We start from the raw sequence: 19,012 nt of genomic DNA, 5'->3' as shown, positions 1-19,012 counted from the left end.
CATAAAATTAAACTAGCCCTCAAGATATCTTCCAGTGAGATTTTTATATCCAATTGTTGATAATGGCCCCTGTCCAAATAATTGGAAGCTCTGTGTAGTGATAAATCACATTTGAAACATTAAACAACATCTTCAATAGGTGAAGGTAGTTGCAAGCTACTCGTATACAATGAAAATGTAACAAGCATTGGACAACTTGGAAAGCAAGAATGTCATTAGTGAAGTTGATCCTAGTAACATTGACAATGTTCCAACTAATGCATTCAATGAAGATGAAGATTTAGATAATCCATTAGATGATTGAAACTTAGCATAAAGTTCTAATTGTTGAAAGTCTAAACAATGATACTTGAACTCGGTATTATTTTAATATTTTAATGTTGCTAATAGATATGATACCAAGATTACAAGTTTATAGTGTTTTTGTTGTTTTTATGATACTAGGTAGCATTCTAATCTTAATTCATTTTTGTAAACTGTATATATATAACTTTTACATGTTTTGTACTAACGAACCCAAACCCCATTTCAAGATTTCGACGTACCAGCGAACTGATTCTTCCAACCCAAACTCAAACCGGTAACTTAGATTAAGTGCAATGGAACTCTCTCAAAACTAGCTATCATCTACAAAATGATGGTCAAACGAAGATAGTTAACAAGTGGTTGGAAGGCTAATTGAGGAACTATATTTCAAGGCAGCAGAAACCGTGTGTGATATGGTTTCATCTGAGTGAGTATTGTTACAACTCTACATATCACATGTCTATTAAAATGTCTACATTTATGGCTCTTTATGGGGTATGAACCCCCAAGTCTCCTGGATTTACTATTTGGTGATAATAGAGTGCAAAAAGCAAAGGACTTGTCGCAGCAAAGTCAAGCCATCATCCTTGAAGAAGAACATCCAACAAACTCAGAATCATCAAAAACAGTATGCAGATCAGCACAAAGTAGAAAGGCATTTTGAGGTTGATGACTAGGTGTACTTGAGATTGCAGCCCTATAGGCAATCATCTCTTAAAAGAAGTGGTTTAGATAAGCTAATACCCAGATTTTATGGTCCTTATCTGATTGTCAAGAGAGTTGGAGATGTAGCGTATGAGCTGTTATTACCAGCAAGTAGCAATGTACACAATGTTTTTCATGTCACCCAGATAAAGAAAGGTTTGGGACATATTGTTACTCCATCCACAGTATCACCACCTTTGGATAAGGAAGGGAAGTTGATCTTAATTCTAAAGCCATTATTGAGACAAGGGAACCTACTATTAGGAAACATGTGATTAAAGAGTACTTAGTGAAACGGAAGGACTTATCAATGGAAGATGCCAATTGGGAAAATGAGCAAATCTCGATGCATCCTTGATCTGAAATTGCTTAAGGGCAAGCAATTTTGAGACAGGAGGATTGTAATGTCCTGCCTAACCTATAACCTACATGTTACAAGACTTGATTAAATTGCTAATCATCCTCTTAAGCATTTAATTGAATATCTCGTATTTCTCTTACAAGTTATCAAATTTCATATCTAAAATGTAAAGGGGAATATTAACGTTGAATGTAAGAGGGAATAAAAATATATTAGAGGAATTCAAGAGACTCAGCAGTTATACTTGGGAAGGATGTTATCAGAAGGTTAGAGGAATCGTGGGAGTCAAACTGGAGGAATACCAAACTTGTGAGTTTTTTGTAAGTTGTAGCCCCATGGACTAGTTGTTTCCTCTAGAGGACTAAATACTTCAGCAGAGCATCATCTTCAAAGCTGAGAGATGTCTACAGAGTGATTATTGAATGCATTCTTGTAAGGCGTGGGGGATTTCCAGCTAAGGAGTAGTGTTACATGTCTTATTGCTGCATATTGAACCTTATTACAAAGATTACCAGGTTCTTTATATTTAATTGTAATTTCCAATATTGTTGAAACAATAATGCTGTAATAAGATAGTTGGAAGTTAAAATTCGGTATTTGGCATTCCTAGTGGAAGTAATTCAATTGTTGCATTCCAGTATTTGGGATATTTAAAAAATAACAAAAATTGTATATGCTGAAAAAAAATTACAAGATTGCAAGACATTTCAAAACAAAAACAATATTATCCAGCATTACAATAGTGTGAGCCAGTTGGGTTCGTTGCAACAGAAGATCCAATTTATAGCAAAGGAACGTCAAACATGTTGGGTTGTAAGGCCCTCCCAGCTACAGCCAATACCAAGAATCCGGATTACAAACTAACTTCGATCACAGGCCTGAATCTAGCCTTCTTCTTCTTCCTAGCTGCTTCTTCCTCACTGCTCCCTCCACAAGACACGCAGGTCAGCTTTAAGATCACAATTTCCTAATATAGAAAATGTGTTACACAATATAGGACTGCCCCCCAAGATTAAATGACTAAATACATAATAAAGCATAAGAACACCAGCGACTTTAGATATAGGTCCGCACATGATCCAAAAATTCACATGTAAAGCCACAAAACCTTGCAATCAGCAATGAGCTTCGCATAAGCAAAATACCATGCATCGCCTAATGAGCCAATGAAGAATACACCACCCAAGAATAATGAATTAGATCTCCAAGCATACAAAACATAAAGACATGCAACCTTGGGAAGATGATCCATAATAGGTCCTCATTAAGAAATCAATGTGATCTAATGATCGCCACCTCAAACACTTAGACTAGAACTGAAAACCATAAAATAAACAAACTATTTTTGGATAATGCAAGATTGCCAACAGCCCAAGGATCCTCCTACATCAACTAAGCAAAGTGAGTTTGTCTTTTATATCTTCATGGGTAGAAGACCCATAAACCATGTGAAATCTTTTGCCTGGTATATCAATTCAGGTGCCTCATGCCACTTCACTCATTGTTGGGATTGGTGCACAAACTTCCAGCCATTCATGGATTCTCTTATTTTTGAAGGGGAAGAGTACACCATTGTCCAAAAGGGTAATATATAGATTCAATCTAATGGGAGGAAATTATGTTTCCTGAATGTGTATTGTGTTTTGGGAATGGAACTCGACATTCTCTCAGTAAGTCAAATTCTAAGACATTCTCCTAGGCTAGACATGACCTTTTGTTCATTTCGGTGCGATATCATTGATTGGGTGACTCAATCTATTGTTACCATGGGTCTTGAGGATCATGGTCTATTCAAACTTGTTAACTCTACTGATTCTCAAGAGCTAGCCATGGAAGCTAAGTGCCCCTCTGTTAGTACACTTTGGCATTAGAGAAATATGCACTATATTTCTCCATTTGTTCAAGAATATCTTGAGATCCAGACCCAAAACCTCAGAGTTTGCAACGCATGTTAAGCTAGGAAGAAAAATCGAACTTTATTTTCAGATGGTAAACCCTAGAGAGCTTTAAGGTACTACAATTGGTCCATGCTGATATTTGTGGAACTATAGATACTCCTATTACTGGGCCTCATTATTTCTTACTTTTTGTTGATGATTTCAGTCATAACATATGGGTTTATTTCCTTCATAAAAAATTAGAGGTGTTAGTTTTGTTTCAAAAGTTCGAAGCATCTATACAAAATGAATCTAGTCAACATATTGTTACCCTTAGAACTGACAATAGGGGAGAATTTTATTCTTCTGCCTTCTTTCATTTTTGTGAACAGCATGGCATAAAGCACCAATTAACACCCTACACCCCTCAGCAAAATGGAGTTGTCGAGCAAAGAAACCCCACAATCATCAAAATGGCCCGGTCTATTGATTACAAGAGTGTTGCAAAGAAATTTTGGGCTGAAGCAATCAACAATGTTGTCTATCTACTCAACTGCTCTCCTATAGTGGTTGTCAAGAAAAAGGCCCTAGAAGAGGCCTAGTCAAGTCATAAGCCCACAATTAGTCATCTCAAAGTTTTTGGCTCCACTGCTTTTGTCTAGATCCTTGATGCTAAGCGCACCTAGTTAGATGGCAAGAGTCAAAAACTTCTACCAACTAGCTACAATGATAAACATAAGGCCTACCATTTTATTGATAATAAGACCAATATTGTCATTTTCAATCAAAATGTGGTTTTTAATGGAGAATGAGGACCATTTCAGCTCTCTCGTCCAATTATGGACTCAAAGCATCAACCTCTCAAGGCTCAAGACTTACATGTCCATCTTCCATTAGATCCACCTAATGGGAGAGCTTTAGTTGTTCCTATTCCTGCACCTCCACTTGTTCCTTCTCCTACGGAGCACCTAGACAAGCAGTTGCGACACCTAATTTTCCTCGAGATTAATCCAATCATATGTTTGATGAACTTGATCCTATTACAGTTCTTGCTTCTAATGTTCACAATTCTACTCTTCGGCCTAAATGATGGGCTAAGATGAATGGAAATCTTCACGACGATGAGCTCGTCAAGGGTAGAACTGCTCGAATGATGAGCAAACAATTCGATTATACAATATTTTTTCTCTCATGGCCAACATTCATAGTGTCTATGAGCCTCAAGCATACACAAAGGTGAAAGGGATACTTGGGTCTTAGGTGTGAACAAGCTATGGCAACTGAGCAACACAACTTGTTGAAAAATAAAACTTGGGTTCTATCATATCTTTCTCTAGGGAAGAACCCATTGGATGCAAATGGGTATATAAGGTTGATGGTTCTTTGGATAAGTACAAGGCTCATCTCATTGCCAAAGGCTTCTCTCAACATAAAGGAGTTGATTACGAGGAGAGCTTTGCTCCGACAACAAAGATGAGCACCATCAGATTAGTCCTAGCATGGCAACTCAGTATAGCTGGCAAGTCCATCAAATGGACGTCAAGAGTGACAGGAAGAGGCCTACATGACACAGCCTCCTACACTCAAGGTTGGTAGTATACAAAATCAGGTACTCAAACTGGTGAAAGCACTTTGACCTAAAGCAGGTTCCTTGAGCCTGGTACATGAAAATTGATAAGTACCTCATAGATCGAGGTTTCTTGAGGAGTCCTTCTGACTCGAATCCATACTCAAGACAACTAGAGATGGCATCATCCTTCTAGTTAAATATGTTAACGATTTGATGATCACTAACATTTTGAAATCTTCAATTCAAGGTATCAAATAGAATTTATGCTAGTCTTTTCACACAACCAACCTTGGTCGTCTCCACTATTTTCTAGATGTTTAGGTTTGTCAACAGTCTCGTGACATCTTCATCTCTCAGTCTAAGCATGCACAAGCTCTACTAAACAAATTCATAATGCAAATCTGCAAAACTGCATCTACACCTACACCTATGGAGTTTGGCCTACGGTTGTCAGCCAAATTTTGGTTCTCCAATAGAGAATGAATTCACATTTAGGCAACTAGTGGTCAATTTAATCTATCTCAATGCCACTAGACTTGATCTTAATTTTTCTATAGGTTACATATCCCACATTATGATAGCTCCTACTTCAGAGCATCAGGGTACAGGGAAGTGCATCCTGGACTATGTCAAGGGCACTTCAAACTTTGGTATTCTCTATGCATGAACCAAATATGCCATACTCGTTAGTTACACAAAATTCATATTAGGAAGGATCTTTTGATTACAGCGAGTCCACTTCCAGTTATGTTTTCAGTTTGACCACAAGTGCTATCACTTGGACTAGTAAGAAGCAACAGATTGTCTCTCTTTCCTCGATGGAAGATGAATATCAGGCAACAGTCAAAACAGATTGTAAGGTAGTTTGTCTTCGAAGGATGCTTTCAAACATCCATATGTCTCAAGCAGGCCTTTCCCCTTCTTTTCCGACAACCAAGGGGAACTCAAGCTTGCCAAAAATTTAGTCTTCCATAAGAAAATGAAGCATATTGACCTTCACTATCAATTCATCTGTAAGCTTGTTGAAGTTGGATCTGTGGATTTGTAGTATGTTCCCACAACGGACCAGACTACAAATATTCTCAGCAGATTCCTACTTCTAGATAATTTTGTTAAGTTCAGGGGGCTCCTTGGTGCTGTAGACAAATTGACCATTAAGGGAGGGTATTTAAAAAAATCTCCATAGATATTTCCTATTTTTGTTTAATGGTCAATACTATAAATCTTGCGCATATTAGAGTGTTTATAATTCTTACGATTTCCTTGTAAACTATAAATGTACATTTGTTAGTTAATTATTTCATTTGAATATTTTACCCGTTACCTGTGTAATAGGTCAAAGGATCAAGAAATGGAATAAGAATTCTGAGTCTGAGTTTAATTTAGAAAGAGGCAAGGATTTGTTTAGGGAAAAACATCTCATTTATGAAATATGATCACCCTAGTAAGAGCCGTGACTATTCATATTCTTTGACGGCTATAAAGGAAGAACTTCATTTAGTGAAATACGATAGTAAAGAACAGTTCAGATATACAAGTCCAAAATCAGTAATCAGCAGACTGGTAATCAATCAATTTATCAATCAGTTTTGGAATAAATATTATGACTGTTTCCTGTTGAACTACAGTAAACCCTCCAAGGTGAATTAAGAGTTCTATGGATGAAACCACTTAAATTATATTCGTAACTTACAAAACCCTTTATTGTCCATTCCTGAGTTAGGGATGACAACCCCTGATTCAGGTAGATTTGAAAGTACTTTCAGAGTAGACATGCATGAGGATTTGTCATAGTTTGAAGGAGAATTATAGTAGATAATCAAGATGTTGTTTACTTTCAGAATTATGTCATAAATTATGAATCTGAATATTATAATAAAATTCATAATTTTAGAAAAGCCATGAGAAAGGATTGTTGCTTTAGGGCAATAATTAGAAATGTTTTTAAAAGGGGCATTACAAAAGGGATGTGACCTATTTAACTTGTAGTGCCTGCCCCTAAGTCGCATTTCTGTCATCATTGCCAAACTCTTTTAGGCCAATTTATGTTTGATGATTAGTATTATTATTTTAGAGATTATCAGATGTTGTTTTACACTCAGTTTATTATATGATGAGATTACTTGGTACTCTATATATTTCATGCATGTATGATGATTATTCAATGTTTTCAGTTATCGATGATGATTAGTTAGATGGTTTATTATTACACGTGCTTTCTTATGGATACTTACCCCATACTGCATGTGTATGGTGTGCGTGTTTGTTTTATTTATGTATGGTGTTTCTGATGTCGTTAAGGAAGGGAGTCGTAGTCACCTGCTAGTTGGGATCTACACGATGCACCACTTTCTGCCATTGTCTATTTAGCTTAGAATATTGTGTTTGTACATGCGTGGATTTTATGCAGGTTGCAGGTACCGGGTATCGACTTCCCTGAATTGCCAGGATGAGCGTACCCTATCGCATTGTCTTAATGGTAAGAGAGGGGAGATAAACTCTTAAGTCCAAATCCTTAACCCTTTAGCCAATTGTCCTAATTGATAATTAGGACAAGCATCTGAGTTAAGTACCCTCCGAATGCATCAAATGATGTAATTTCGGGATTATAACCCTTTTTGTTTTGATTTAGTATGTGTTTTTCTATGTAGGGTTTTCATATGTTGTTTATGAGTCCTTGATGTATTTTCTATTAATTAAATCTAATTAAAAAGATTAATTAATGATTTAATTCAATAGAGAATTATTATGATATCTTTAATATTTAATTAATTGAGAAATTAATTAAATAAAAGAATTAAATTTAAAGGTTAAAGTTCAAAGATAAATTTAGAACAGGATAATATTTATTTAATTTAATAATAATATATTTGGAGTTCATTTTTTAATAAAAGCTAAATATTATTGTTATTTAAATTAATTAAATATGTTATCAATTAAGTTCTAAAATAAATTAAAAGTTGAAAGATATTAAATTATTAAGAATTCTAGATCGCATGATCTAAGCATGAGTTTAAATATGAGAATTAAATTAAAAGATTAAATTATAGAAATTAATAATGTTATTTTAATTTCTTAAAAGTGCACATAAGATTAAAGTAATAAATTAATTTGAAATAGAAGTCAAGTGGAATATTAAATAAAGTTATTTAATAATTCAACTTAATGTGCATGAAAGTTGAATGCAAAATAAAATAAAAGATAATAAAGGTTAATTTGGAGTTAACTAAGTTGTGCAAAGAGTCTTCTCGGGTAAACGCACAATTAGTGCCCCGATTTGAGGAGAAATTGCTTATCACAACTTTGGGGGTTCATTTTTGAGGGAGACGAATTTGGACGGGAATTTTGGGGAGACAACTTTTGAAAGCGAATTTCAGAAGGCTGATATCAAGAAAGTTTTCCAGAGGAAGGTTATTGAGAGGAGCGAATTCTCTTACAATTCCTGGAGATTGCATAATAGCATCAGGATCAGGTAGGGTCTTGTGTTTTCTTGATTATCCATTAAATACGCAATTATCCTTTCCTGTCTTCTTTGTGTCTGGGGTTTGTAAATCCGAATTCTCTGTGATGAAAGTTTTAACTTTTCAATATTGTGAGTTTATTAATTGCTCTTCAATAATTTCTATATCCATGGAGATTGGAAGAGTTATTAGAACCCTTGTTTTCTAGATTAAAAAATTAAGATTTAATTTGGTAAGGGTTTTGATTTGAAATTGAAAATTCTAATATATATATATATATATATATATATATATATATATATATATATATATATATATATATATATATATATATATATATATATATATATATATATATATATATATATATATATATATATATATATTTCCTTTGGAAGAAATTGTTTTAATGAAATTAAACAAAACTAATTTTAAAATAAAACTTAATTTATTTTATATATATTAAAATAGAGTTAAAAAATAATAATTTAAAAAAAATATATAATGTATTTGGAGTGGGGCGGGGCCACCACTTCCCACGCCCCACACACCCACGCTGCCGGCAGGGGGTACTACGGCAGCAGTAACACCTGCGGCCGCAGGAAATGGCAGGCTGGCGGGCCTTTAAACACGCTGATTTTTTTTTAAAAGAAAAAAAATAATAAATTTCGACTTACTTTTTATAAATCGATGTTTTTTAAAATGTTTTAAATAAAAAATTTTTTAATTAATATTATTATTATTTAATTTAAAATTTATTAAATTTTAAATTATATTGAAATTTTATTATTATTTATTAATAATTTTATAAATAAATAAATTATTAATAAATATAATATGATTCTTTATGTATCACTAATTAATCTTATTTAAAGTTTGACTTAATTAAGATTAATTAAATCAAAAATTTGTTTAAACAAGTTTAATATTATACCACTGATTTTAATGGAAGCGTAGATTATTATAATCAACAAGGATTATTAATAATTTAATTATTACCCTTAGATTGTTTTAGGACTTTGACTTGAAATCAATTAAGGGTAATTAGGTGTTTCATTTGGAGTTAGGAATGGGATAATTTGTAAAGGTGAACTATGGATTCTATCTGTTTAAAACAAACGTTCAACTGGAAATGGAAACCTCACATTAACTCAATAGTATATTATCAATCAAATTGAACTATAAAAATTTTTACTTGAATATAAACACCGAAAACTGAAACATAAACCTTACCTTAACTCAATAATATACTTTCAAATCCAATCTCTGAGACTTTGATGTTGTCCTTGTGCTTTGAGTGTTTTGGGGTTGTTCTAGTATTGACCAGTTTAGGTTGTTACTAGAGGCTCGGGGTTGTGAATGTGATGTCATGATGATTTGGTTTCGATCTTTCTTAACCTGACCATGGTAATGTGATGAAGTGCTCTATGACATGATTGTGTTTACTATTTGTTATTGCTTTCCAGTTTCCTTGTGTGAAGCTGAGATGTATGTATTTGAGATACCTGACTTAACCATTTTCGAGTCTCGATCAGTTATATTGATAACCATTTTTTAGTCTCGATCAGTTATACTTGGATTGCTTTTCGGTCACTTGAGAGGACTGAAGTGTTTGTTATGTTCTTGATGATGCCATGTTTTGACTTGACCATTTTGGAGTCTTTGATCAGTATTGTAATTTACTATTGGGATACTTTCTGGTTGCTCATTGGAGAACCATTGGATTTTGTGACTTATCATTGATGCCTTCAGTTGCTGATAGAGAACTGTCGTGATCATATGATTACTATTTGATATTATCGGTTGCTCATGAAGAAATGATGTAATTTTGTGGCTTATCTTTTATGATATTTTTCAATTGCTTGTATAGGACTGAGGTGATTTTATTATGATTCTTGATTTTTAATTTCATGAGCCTAGGGTAGGTTATCTATGTGTAGTGTCGGGAAGTGGCTTGCAATGAGGATCGGGGCCCTAAGAGGCTGCCTGGAGTAACCCATTGTAAGTTGATTTAATAAGTGAAAACATTTACACTAAATGGGAGAAAATGAACCTAACAAGATAATTGTATGTTCTCTCCCATGCCTTGAGTGCTAGTACAGACTAGGATGGGGTGGAGAGAGCGCTTGGTTACGACCTTGCACTCCATAGTATGCCTCGTCAGTACGAGAGGATACTAGTGGCCGCAGGGATCAATAGGGACCCGAGATTCCTAAGGGATTTCTCGGGTAACTTCTACGTGACTTTTGCGATGACACTTTTCCGCTTGCATATTAGGTTTCCTACGTGTCTTGTGGTACCTCTGGGATTTAGATGTCGATCTTTTTAGGAACCCTTGAGTTAGCATACTTATAGGATTTCCTGGACTTAGAGAGTATTTATGATTATAGGTTTTGTTATCCTATTTGGGACTTGTGACTATCTCCTTAGCGCGGTGAGAGTGGACCATTTAGGTTCCATGCGGTCGGGTGGTAGTGCTTTTACTCTTACCATTGAGATCCGTTCCGTGGTCACTGTGGCTGGAGTTTTCGTGATTGGCATTTACCTTCACTATGTTCTTGGATTATTATGATGGATGGTTAGATTTTATGATAGATGTTTTATCATTATGGATGTATCATGTATGGTGAATAGTTTCATATATTTTTACTATACTTTGTATCATGGATTTGAGGATGTTGTATCTTTATCTTTACATATGTATATTCTTTTAAGCCTTTCATACCCTGTGACTTGTACAGTGGATGATTGAGCATTCCGAATTAATTTGCCAAGAGGCATTCGGAACAAATGTATATTATGGACATTGGACTTTCTGATTATTCTTTCATATGTATATGATAGTTGTTAGACTTAGAATTAATTAAATTTTAAACGTGACTCAACGTCTTGGGATCTTTAAGAAATGTAACTTACAATGTATGTTTGTCGATGATTACATGTTATTGCTTCCGCTACTATGTGTTTGATGTGTATGTTATACTTTCTTACTTTAAAACAAAAAAATGTTTAGCAAACTTAGTGAAACTTTAGGTTAATTCTTTTGGATCCCTTGGTGGGGCGTTACATAACTCACCTTTTTACCAGCATAATATGTTGAAACACAAAGGTTGGCGTATAGATTATAACTTGTATAATGTATATGGTGTATACGATAGGAAACATAATCCAAGTATGCAAAGGAATATAGGTCACTCTTGCCACCTTGGAATTGAACTACAATTATGAAATAAGCATTGCTATATAAAGTTGTATCTTGCAGTCTTTTTCAACCATGAGCGACAATAGAACCTCTGTTCATCCATTAGAATAAAGTTATAAACTCTTACAGATAGAATGAAATATATGCAAAAATTAAAAGTTTTAAGGAAGCAAAATCTTAAGTTACCAATTTGAATTCAGATGTGGATGCAGGTATGAGAACCCGGTATATGGGTACATGAGATTTTTTTAGGGGGTTTTGGGTGTGTTTGGGTTTATAATGCAAGAAATATACAGAATTTAATCATTTGATATTACAATACTTCATTATTGAATATTGATCAATGCCAAATGCCTAAGATAAATATTAAATGTCAATTGATAGTTCACAAATATTCAAATAGGCCATTTCATATATGTCTATGTTCATGATTCCAATGGAAATCAAAAAAGTCACATTTAAAAGTTGTCATCAAAAAAACTGTGTTGGGCATCCAAGTGCATCTGGATGCTCACAGGTAGCATTTTTTCTGCCTGTGGATGCATCCGGATCCACAACCAGATGTACCCACAGAGAAAAAGCTATCCCAGGGCGCATCCAAATGCACTCGCACCAGCATCCGAATTCATACACACCAGCACCCAGACTCATGTGCAGGGTACACACACTCGATAACTAAGAGCAAAATAGTTAGAAAAAGGAATTAAGATGCTCTAAATTTGTGCAGATTACATGATTCAAATTTATATACATTTTTTTAAATGCAATAGCGAAAGCATCTACTAAAAGCAAAGAAAACTCCTCAAGAGGACATTTACCAAACCCAAGTTGATCCTTGTATGAAGAGAAATATTCTCTGTCTTCTTTTAGTGTAATATCTTTAACTAGGGCATCATATGCCTTCCTATCTGTCATTTCTTGGAGCCTTTTAAGGCGCTCTTTCAGCTCTTTACTCTGTAAAATTATATATTTATGAAACTTGTCAGCAGCTATACTGCATACATGGATCAAAAACATGAAATAGCATTGGAAGTGCCAAACTATAAATGTATGTAATAATAATTAAATTCTATATAGTTTTGAGTTTTGAGTTTTAACCTTCTCCCTAGGCTTTGGCCTTGGAAGAACAAAAGCGACGCCAGCAAGCAGATTAGAAAATTTTGGTCTTTGAGATGGTTCCATTTGAGACCATATGTCTCTGAGAACTATATATGGAATTTCGTCAGAACAGATATGTTTATTTGCAGATAAGAGTATCGCAGAAGACTTCGCATTTGAAGATGATGCTGCCTCTTCCAAGAACTTCTGAATAGCAAAATTATTTTTCAGAACAAGACCATAAGGCTGGAATACCTCATCCAAATAATAGCATCACCTTCATGCAAATCATAAATGGCCCTACAAATAAATATAAGCATTAAATTTGTTAAAATCCATTCTCATAGTCAGCTGCACCAAGAAATTCATATACAAAGAAATTGTGAACATGGAAACCCCTGAAGATTATATCTTATAAGTACAATTGTATTCTGTGCATGTCTGCATAAATATAAGGGATACAAACAATGGTCAAAACAATCATGGCAAAAAAAATGTGGAAGTAGATGATAGTAAAGGGGCAATAGGACCTTTGGAGTTTAAATGTAAAATATTTATCGAAGTTGTGGAGAATACACAAATTCTGGTTTTGATGACTTAAAAATATTCAAGCAACCATAGCTTACATTCCCCCTGCTCATAGACTTCAAAATGATGCAAACCAGGTTTACGTGAAAACCTTAGGGTCCGTTTGGATCACGACTTTGAGCGGGAATTGGAATTCAGAATCCTCAAAAATTTCTAATCCACTTTTTGGGTCTGCAAAATAGGAATTGGAATTCGGGGAAATGTGGATCTGATATCCCCATTTGACCCCCAAAACAAGAATTTTGTCTCCCCTCAAAATACTTGTTATTTAGAATTCCTGTTTTAATTCCCATTTTAAATCTCATTTTTTCAAAATGAGAATTTCAACTAAAGTGAGATTTAATTGGGTTTGACATCTGGATGCCCATTTGGGAGCACTTATTTTTGCACATATTTTTGGAATTTTAATTGAGTTGTAACCAAGAGAGTGAGGCGTTTCAATAAATAATACCCTTTGCATCTACTTCGAGCACCCTTTGAACATCATTTTGTAAAAATTAGTAGGTGCCGCTTGAAGAAATTTGAAATATTATTGTAGAAATTTGTACAAATACAATTTTTTTTAATTGGGGGAAAAATTTCGGCTATTGTTGCACCTACTCATATGTTTGGATTAAATTAAATAACTAGTATCACACATATCTAATTTCTTTCGTCTTTCTTTTAACCTTTTCTTGAATTTTTATTTTGCAATGAGCATCGACATTTTCAGCATGTGTGGAGTTGGAAGCACCATGAACAGGACCTTGAACAAATTGGAGATATGAATCGTCTTTCTCACTATCACTTTTATATTCATTTTTTGAACTTTATATTCATATTTTGAACCAAACAGGCTTGGAATAACAAATTCCAAATATCAAATATTTTTGGGTTTGAACCAAACAGTCCCTAATAAATTCCAAAAACCCTAATATGGATTTCAAATTCCAAAATCCCAAATCAAGGATTTTAGATTCCAATTCCTAAATCATATTCTAGCAACCAAACGAGCCCTAAGATACTTGTGGGTCTAGGAAATTGATAGGTGCGGGTGTTGGTGCTTTTGGGTATTGCACCAATTAGCCTAGGAAGCTTGTCCAGCCACTGTGGGTGCACCCGTGATGCCTCCAAGCGCATCCAAAGAGCACCTAGGCACACCTAGAAAGAACTCGTACCAATATGACCTTTTTTAACACCCATAGTCACTTAAGTGACTTAATTTGCATGTGTCTATTTTTTTTTATTTTTATTTTTTTTAGTTCCTCTTTGCTCCTAAACCTTAAAATGGCTCTAAAAAAGGTCATTCATTGTTCATTCTTCTCATTTTGTTTGCAGTTGGGCTCTCTTCTCAATTTGTCTCCATTTTGGCATTTTGACAACAAGGTCATAACGTATGAAGACGATCATTGGTAGGTTGTCAAATAGCTTCTACAAAGGACTTCTAAGAATCTTTGATCTCATTCATGAGATCTTTTACTTATCTTTTTTGAGATGATAATGAATTTTTCAAGTTTTGGAAGAATTTGTACAAGTTTTTTTCCACTTTTTTTTATGAAATGAAGGAACAAGTTTAGCTATCTTTTTTAATATTTTTGAATCATATTTTTGCACTTGTATGTTTGATGTTCATAGTTGATTTAATTATTTCTGATTTAATTTTTTTAATTTTCTTATTAGATTCATAGTTTGTATTGTGAAAGAATGGCCACTAATGGTAGTCAAAGTTCAGCAGTAGGGCAAGACGAACAAAGTAATAACTTCAATATTGATGATGCATCTCCATTATGGAGACATACCACAAAATTATCACAAGTTTTAAGAGGCAGGTCATACATTTGGAAATGCAATGTATATCATAGTAAACCATTCAACAACTCATATTATCAGGTCAAAGCTCAATTTAAGGGCCCTACAGGTAAAGGAATAGTAATGTGCAAAGGAAGCAAAGATGGAAAAAGGATAAGCGATGCACAATTAGCAAAATTTATAAAAGAACAAGTTGTTGATCATTTAGTTCACAAAACAAAAACAAGTTTTTATCAACCTTCATCCAGAAAGAGCAAAGTGAAATAGCCCAATGATCATGTTGTATCCTCTAACGTCCATTCTTGCAAGTACCTATACAAGGAGAGGAAGAGGAAGAAGTAGAAGTTATTACCCGCAAAAGAGGTCCATTGGATCAAGCATTTAAAATGAAGGCAAGAGAGCTTGTTGAAGAAGCAATTGCATGTTGCCTTTATGCCAATGGTCTTCCTTTCAACTTCATAAGATCGCCATATTGGAAGGAAATAGTTGCAACCATCCTTAAAGCGTCGACTAATTACACTAATCCTAGGTTTAAAAAGTTGAGTGCTACTCTTTTGCAAAAAAGAAAAGATTTCTATAAACAAAGCTCTTCAACCAATTAGAAGTTCTTGAAAAACTTGGAAAACTTTCAGTATAACTATTGTGTTTGATGGATGGAAAGATACAAGAAACCAGCTATTGATTAATGTGATTGCAATGTCCCCCAAAGGGGCAATGTTTTTTAGGGCAGTAGATTGTGAAGAAGTTAAGGATATACAATTCATTTGTAGAACTCTCAATGAGGCAATAGAGATGGTGGGTAGTGAGAATGTGGTCCAAGTGGCCACAAATAATGCCAAAAATTGTAAGGGTTTAGGTGCTTTGATTGAGACTCGGTACAACCACATTTTTTGGACACCATGCATTGTACACTCTCTCAACTTGGTCATGCAACAAATTGACACCCAAATAGATTGGGTGAAGCAAATATACCAAGAGGGAGAGGAGATACAAATGTTTGAGACAAACCACCACATGTCACAATCCATGTTCAACTCATTCTCCAAGTTGGAGTTGTTGAAGGTAAATTTAAAATTGTACTTACTTAGTTTCATTTATTTATTTAATGTGAATAAGTTTTATATTCATGTTCAATTATCAAATTGTTATTGTATATAACCTTGCTTAATATTTATTGTCATATTGTATACTTGCTTAGTTTCTGAGACCCGATTCGATCTCATATTTTTATTATGAGACGACTCCTCAAGGTGCAAAGGGCATTTAGTCAAATGGTTATTTCTAGCCAATGGGGTACATGGAAGGCTTCAAATTCAAAGAGAGACCAAAAGGTCAAGGCTTTGGTCTTGGATGACAATTGGTGGGCTCATGTGCAATTTGTATTGGATTTCACTGAGCCTATCATGACTATGCTACGCTTTGCTAATACAGATTTACCATGCTAGGGGGATGTGTACAATGCCATGGACACCATGGTAGAAAAGGTAAAGCTTTGCATACAAGCACATTATAATGACCACACAGAATGTGAAGCCTTATGTAATAAGGTAGAAGCAATCATTCATCATTATTGGGAGAAGATGACTACCCCATGACACCTCCTTGCATATGCCTTATCTCCAAGGTACTATGGCCAAGAAATACTTGTTATGCCGGATAGAATTGTACCATATGCTAATGAAGAAGCTACTACTGGGTGTTGAAATCCATTTGCAAGACTCTTTCCAAATGATGAAATGCAAAAAAAGGTGAGGCTAGAATTTGGCTTATTTGCCTCACGATCAAAACTTACTCCATATGCAATAGAGGACCAAAATGACATGGTGGTACATGTATAGTCAACCATTCAAGCATCTACAACCCCTTGCAATCAAGATCCTCTCATGGGTAATTTTTTTTATTTTCGTTTAACAATTGTATTCTACAGTTTAGTGTTTAACATTCTTTAATTTGTGTTTCCTTTGTAAGTTTTATTTTATGAACACTATCTAGGTTGCAAGTTCTTCTAGTGCTGAACGGAATTGGAGTACATACTCCTATATCCATTTAGTGAAGTGCATTCAGTTTGGTTTAAAGAAAGTTGAGGACTTGGTTTATATACATACCAACTTGTGTCTCTTGTGACGTAAGGAGGATGAATACAAGGAAGGGTCAACCAAGCTTTGGGATGTAACCCCTGAATGTGAAAACTTGGATGCAACATTGCAGGATCTTACTATGATCACAGATGATGATGTTGATAGCATCATGGCACGCGCATCTAGCACAAGTGGAACCATATTTGGCTCAAATGAACTTGTAAGTCTTGCAGCAGAAGGAGATGATGAGAATGTGAATTTTTTTGAGAATCCTTATGATTCTAAATGACTAAATTTGATAAGTGAATCTTGAGTCTTGACTCTTAATTGATCAACATTGAATCATGAACTAAGCTTTGACTTTCCAATTCAAAAATGCATCGAAATCTTGAACTTGAGTAATTTACTAATTAGTTATTTCAATTTGTATATTTGTCACTTTGTGTTTGTGAAGTTTTAACAATCAATGGTGAAGTATCATGCTATGGAATGGTTTAATTTTGTATATTTTTTGCATTTCCTTGCATATATAAATTATTGTGTGTGTGTGTGTGTGTGTGTGTGTGTGTGTGTGTGTGTATATTGTTGATTAACAGTTTGTCCCTCTTGCTAACTTGGCTTTACCTTGACTCTAGATGCCCACAATGTGAGGAAACAAAAGGATGTCACCAACAAATGGGTTAATGTATCTGTTATATCACTGCCATCTGAATTATAAGGTACAGCTCCCTTGTATGCAAAATATGCAATGAATTGTGTTTTTAATAGATCATTGGGATGGGGGTATGCTCTTAACCTAAGAGTAGAAGAGGATAAACCAGGATGCTCATAGCTACAAACACCCTAGGCAAAAATAGATTTGGGCAACCTATAACACCCAGTGGAATCGATATCATAAATTACCTTAAAGCCCTTCTAATACTACTCCTACTCTAATCTAAATGTCGATTAGTCTTGTTGCCACTAGAATTTGCACCCTCAAGATAAGCACCTAAACACTTAGAAATTCTAGTGAAACATTGGAACAATCACGAGTTTGTGGGTAAACTATGCAGGTGACTGAACCTCTGGATTCTAGGCCGGTTCCTGTATGATGTTATGATATTTCACCTATGTTATGAACTTGTGAGGGAAAGGGGAGGAGAAAGTATGAAAATGGAAACTATTTAAATTAGAAAGGTGATACACGAAAGATGATAACAAAGGATTTTATGTTCAACAACACAATGAAATGACATGCAGTTGAAAATACTACTTAGATGAAAATCTCTGCATAAAAGTGTTTCAGAAGAGGGCTTTAATGAGTAATATCAAAAAAAAAATGGACTATAATCAATATAATTTCATTAAAATGCACAACTTATGACCTATGCATAGAGGTTTTACTGACACATATAGGTGCGAAAATGAGACAAACTTTAGAGGCTCTTCATAGAACACAGAAAATTAACATCAAATCACCAGTATTGCACACAACGAGTCCCAAAATAGATTTAGCCAACTGTATTATGCCTTCAGAGGTCAAAAAACATCAATTTCAGTGATACAACTCAGAAAAATTAGTATACCAAGGACAGTAAAATGTCACAATAGTATATTCCCCTTCAGAACTGCATCCATCCATTGGTATCACAGTTTCAGAAAATTAAATAGCAACCTCCTGGTCGAAATCAAGAAAAAAGGCTACAAAAAGGGAGTCAAAACTTATCAAAAGATGACTCACAGTTTAAAAAATGTACTAAGTCATAACAGAACCTATGACTCACCTTTAACTGCCCTTAAAAGACTCAAAATGCCAACACATGGACTCAAAAAGCTAGGACAAGGTCAAAATTCGACCCACAGTGCTGGAATTACTCAAAAAGCCTTAAATTTGACCTTAAATGAAGCTACTAAGTCTTTGAAAAAAATAACCTCTAAGACTTAGACTAAAAGACATGTCACAATGACTTGTTAATCATAAGATTAACTCAGATTC

General features: G+C 34.5%; 1 protein-coding gene across 2 annotated transcripts in view; it reads right to left on the bottom strand.

Annotated features, from left to right (window-relative positions):
- The window catches only part of LOC149568326 (uncharacterized), a 90,083-nt gene that overhangs the window by 28,488 nt on the left and 42,583 nt on the right, over positions 1-19,012 (bottom strand). For both annotated transcript variants that reach the window (XM_089817543.1, XM_089817542.1), the window contains exons 2-3: positions 12,581-12,880; positions 12,301-12,436 (exon numbers count right to left, since the gene is read on the bottom strand). In XM_089817543.1, coding sequence (XP_089673669.1) covers positions 12,301-12,436; positions 12,581-12,664 — 220 coding nt within the window. In that variant the 5' untranslated portion in view covers positions 12,665-12,880. The remainder of the gene's footprint in view (positions 1-12,300; positions 12,437-12,580; positions 12,881-19,012) is intronic.

This window comes from Cupressus sempervirens, chromosome 3 (assembly GCF_028749045.1).
Source record: "Cupressus sempervirens isolate cs-2001-9-10 chromosome 3, ASM2874904v1, whole genome shotgun sequence".
Taxonomy (NCBI): domain Eukaryota; kingdom Viridiplantae; phylum Streptophyta; class Pinopsida; order Cupressales; family Cupressaceae; genus Cupressus; species Cupressus sempervirens.
This window is presented reverse-complemented; position numbering and strand designations above follow the sequence as displayed.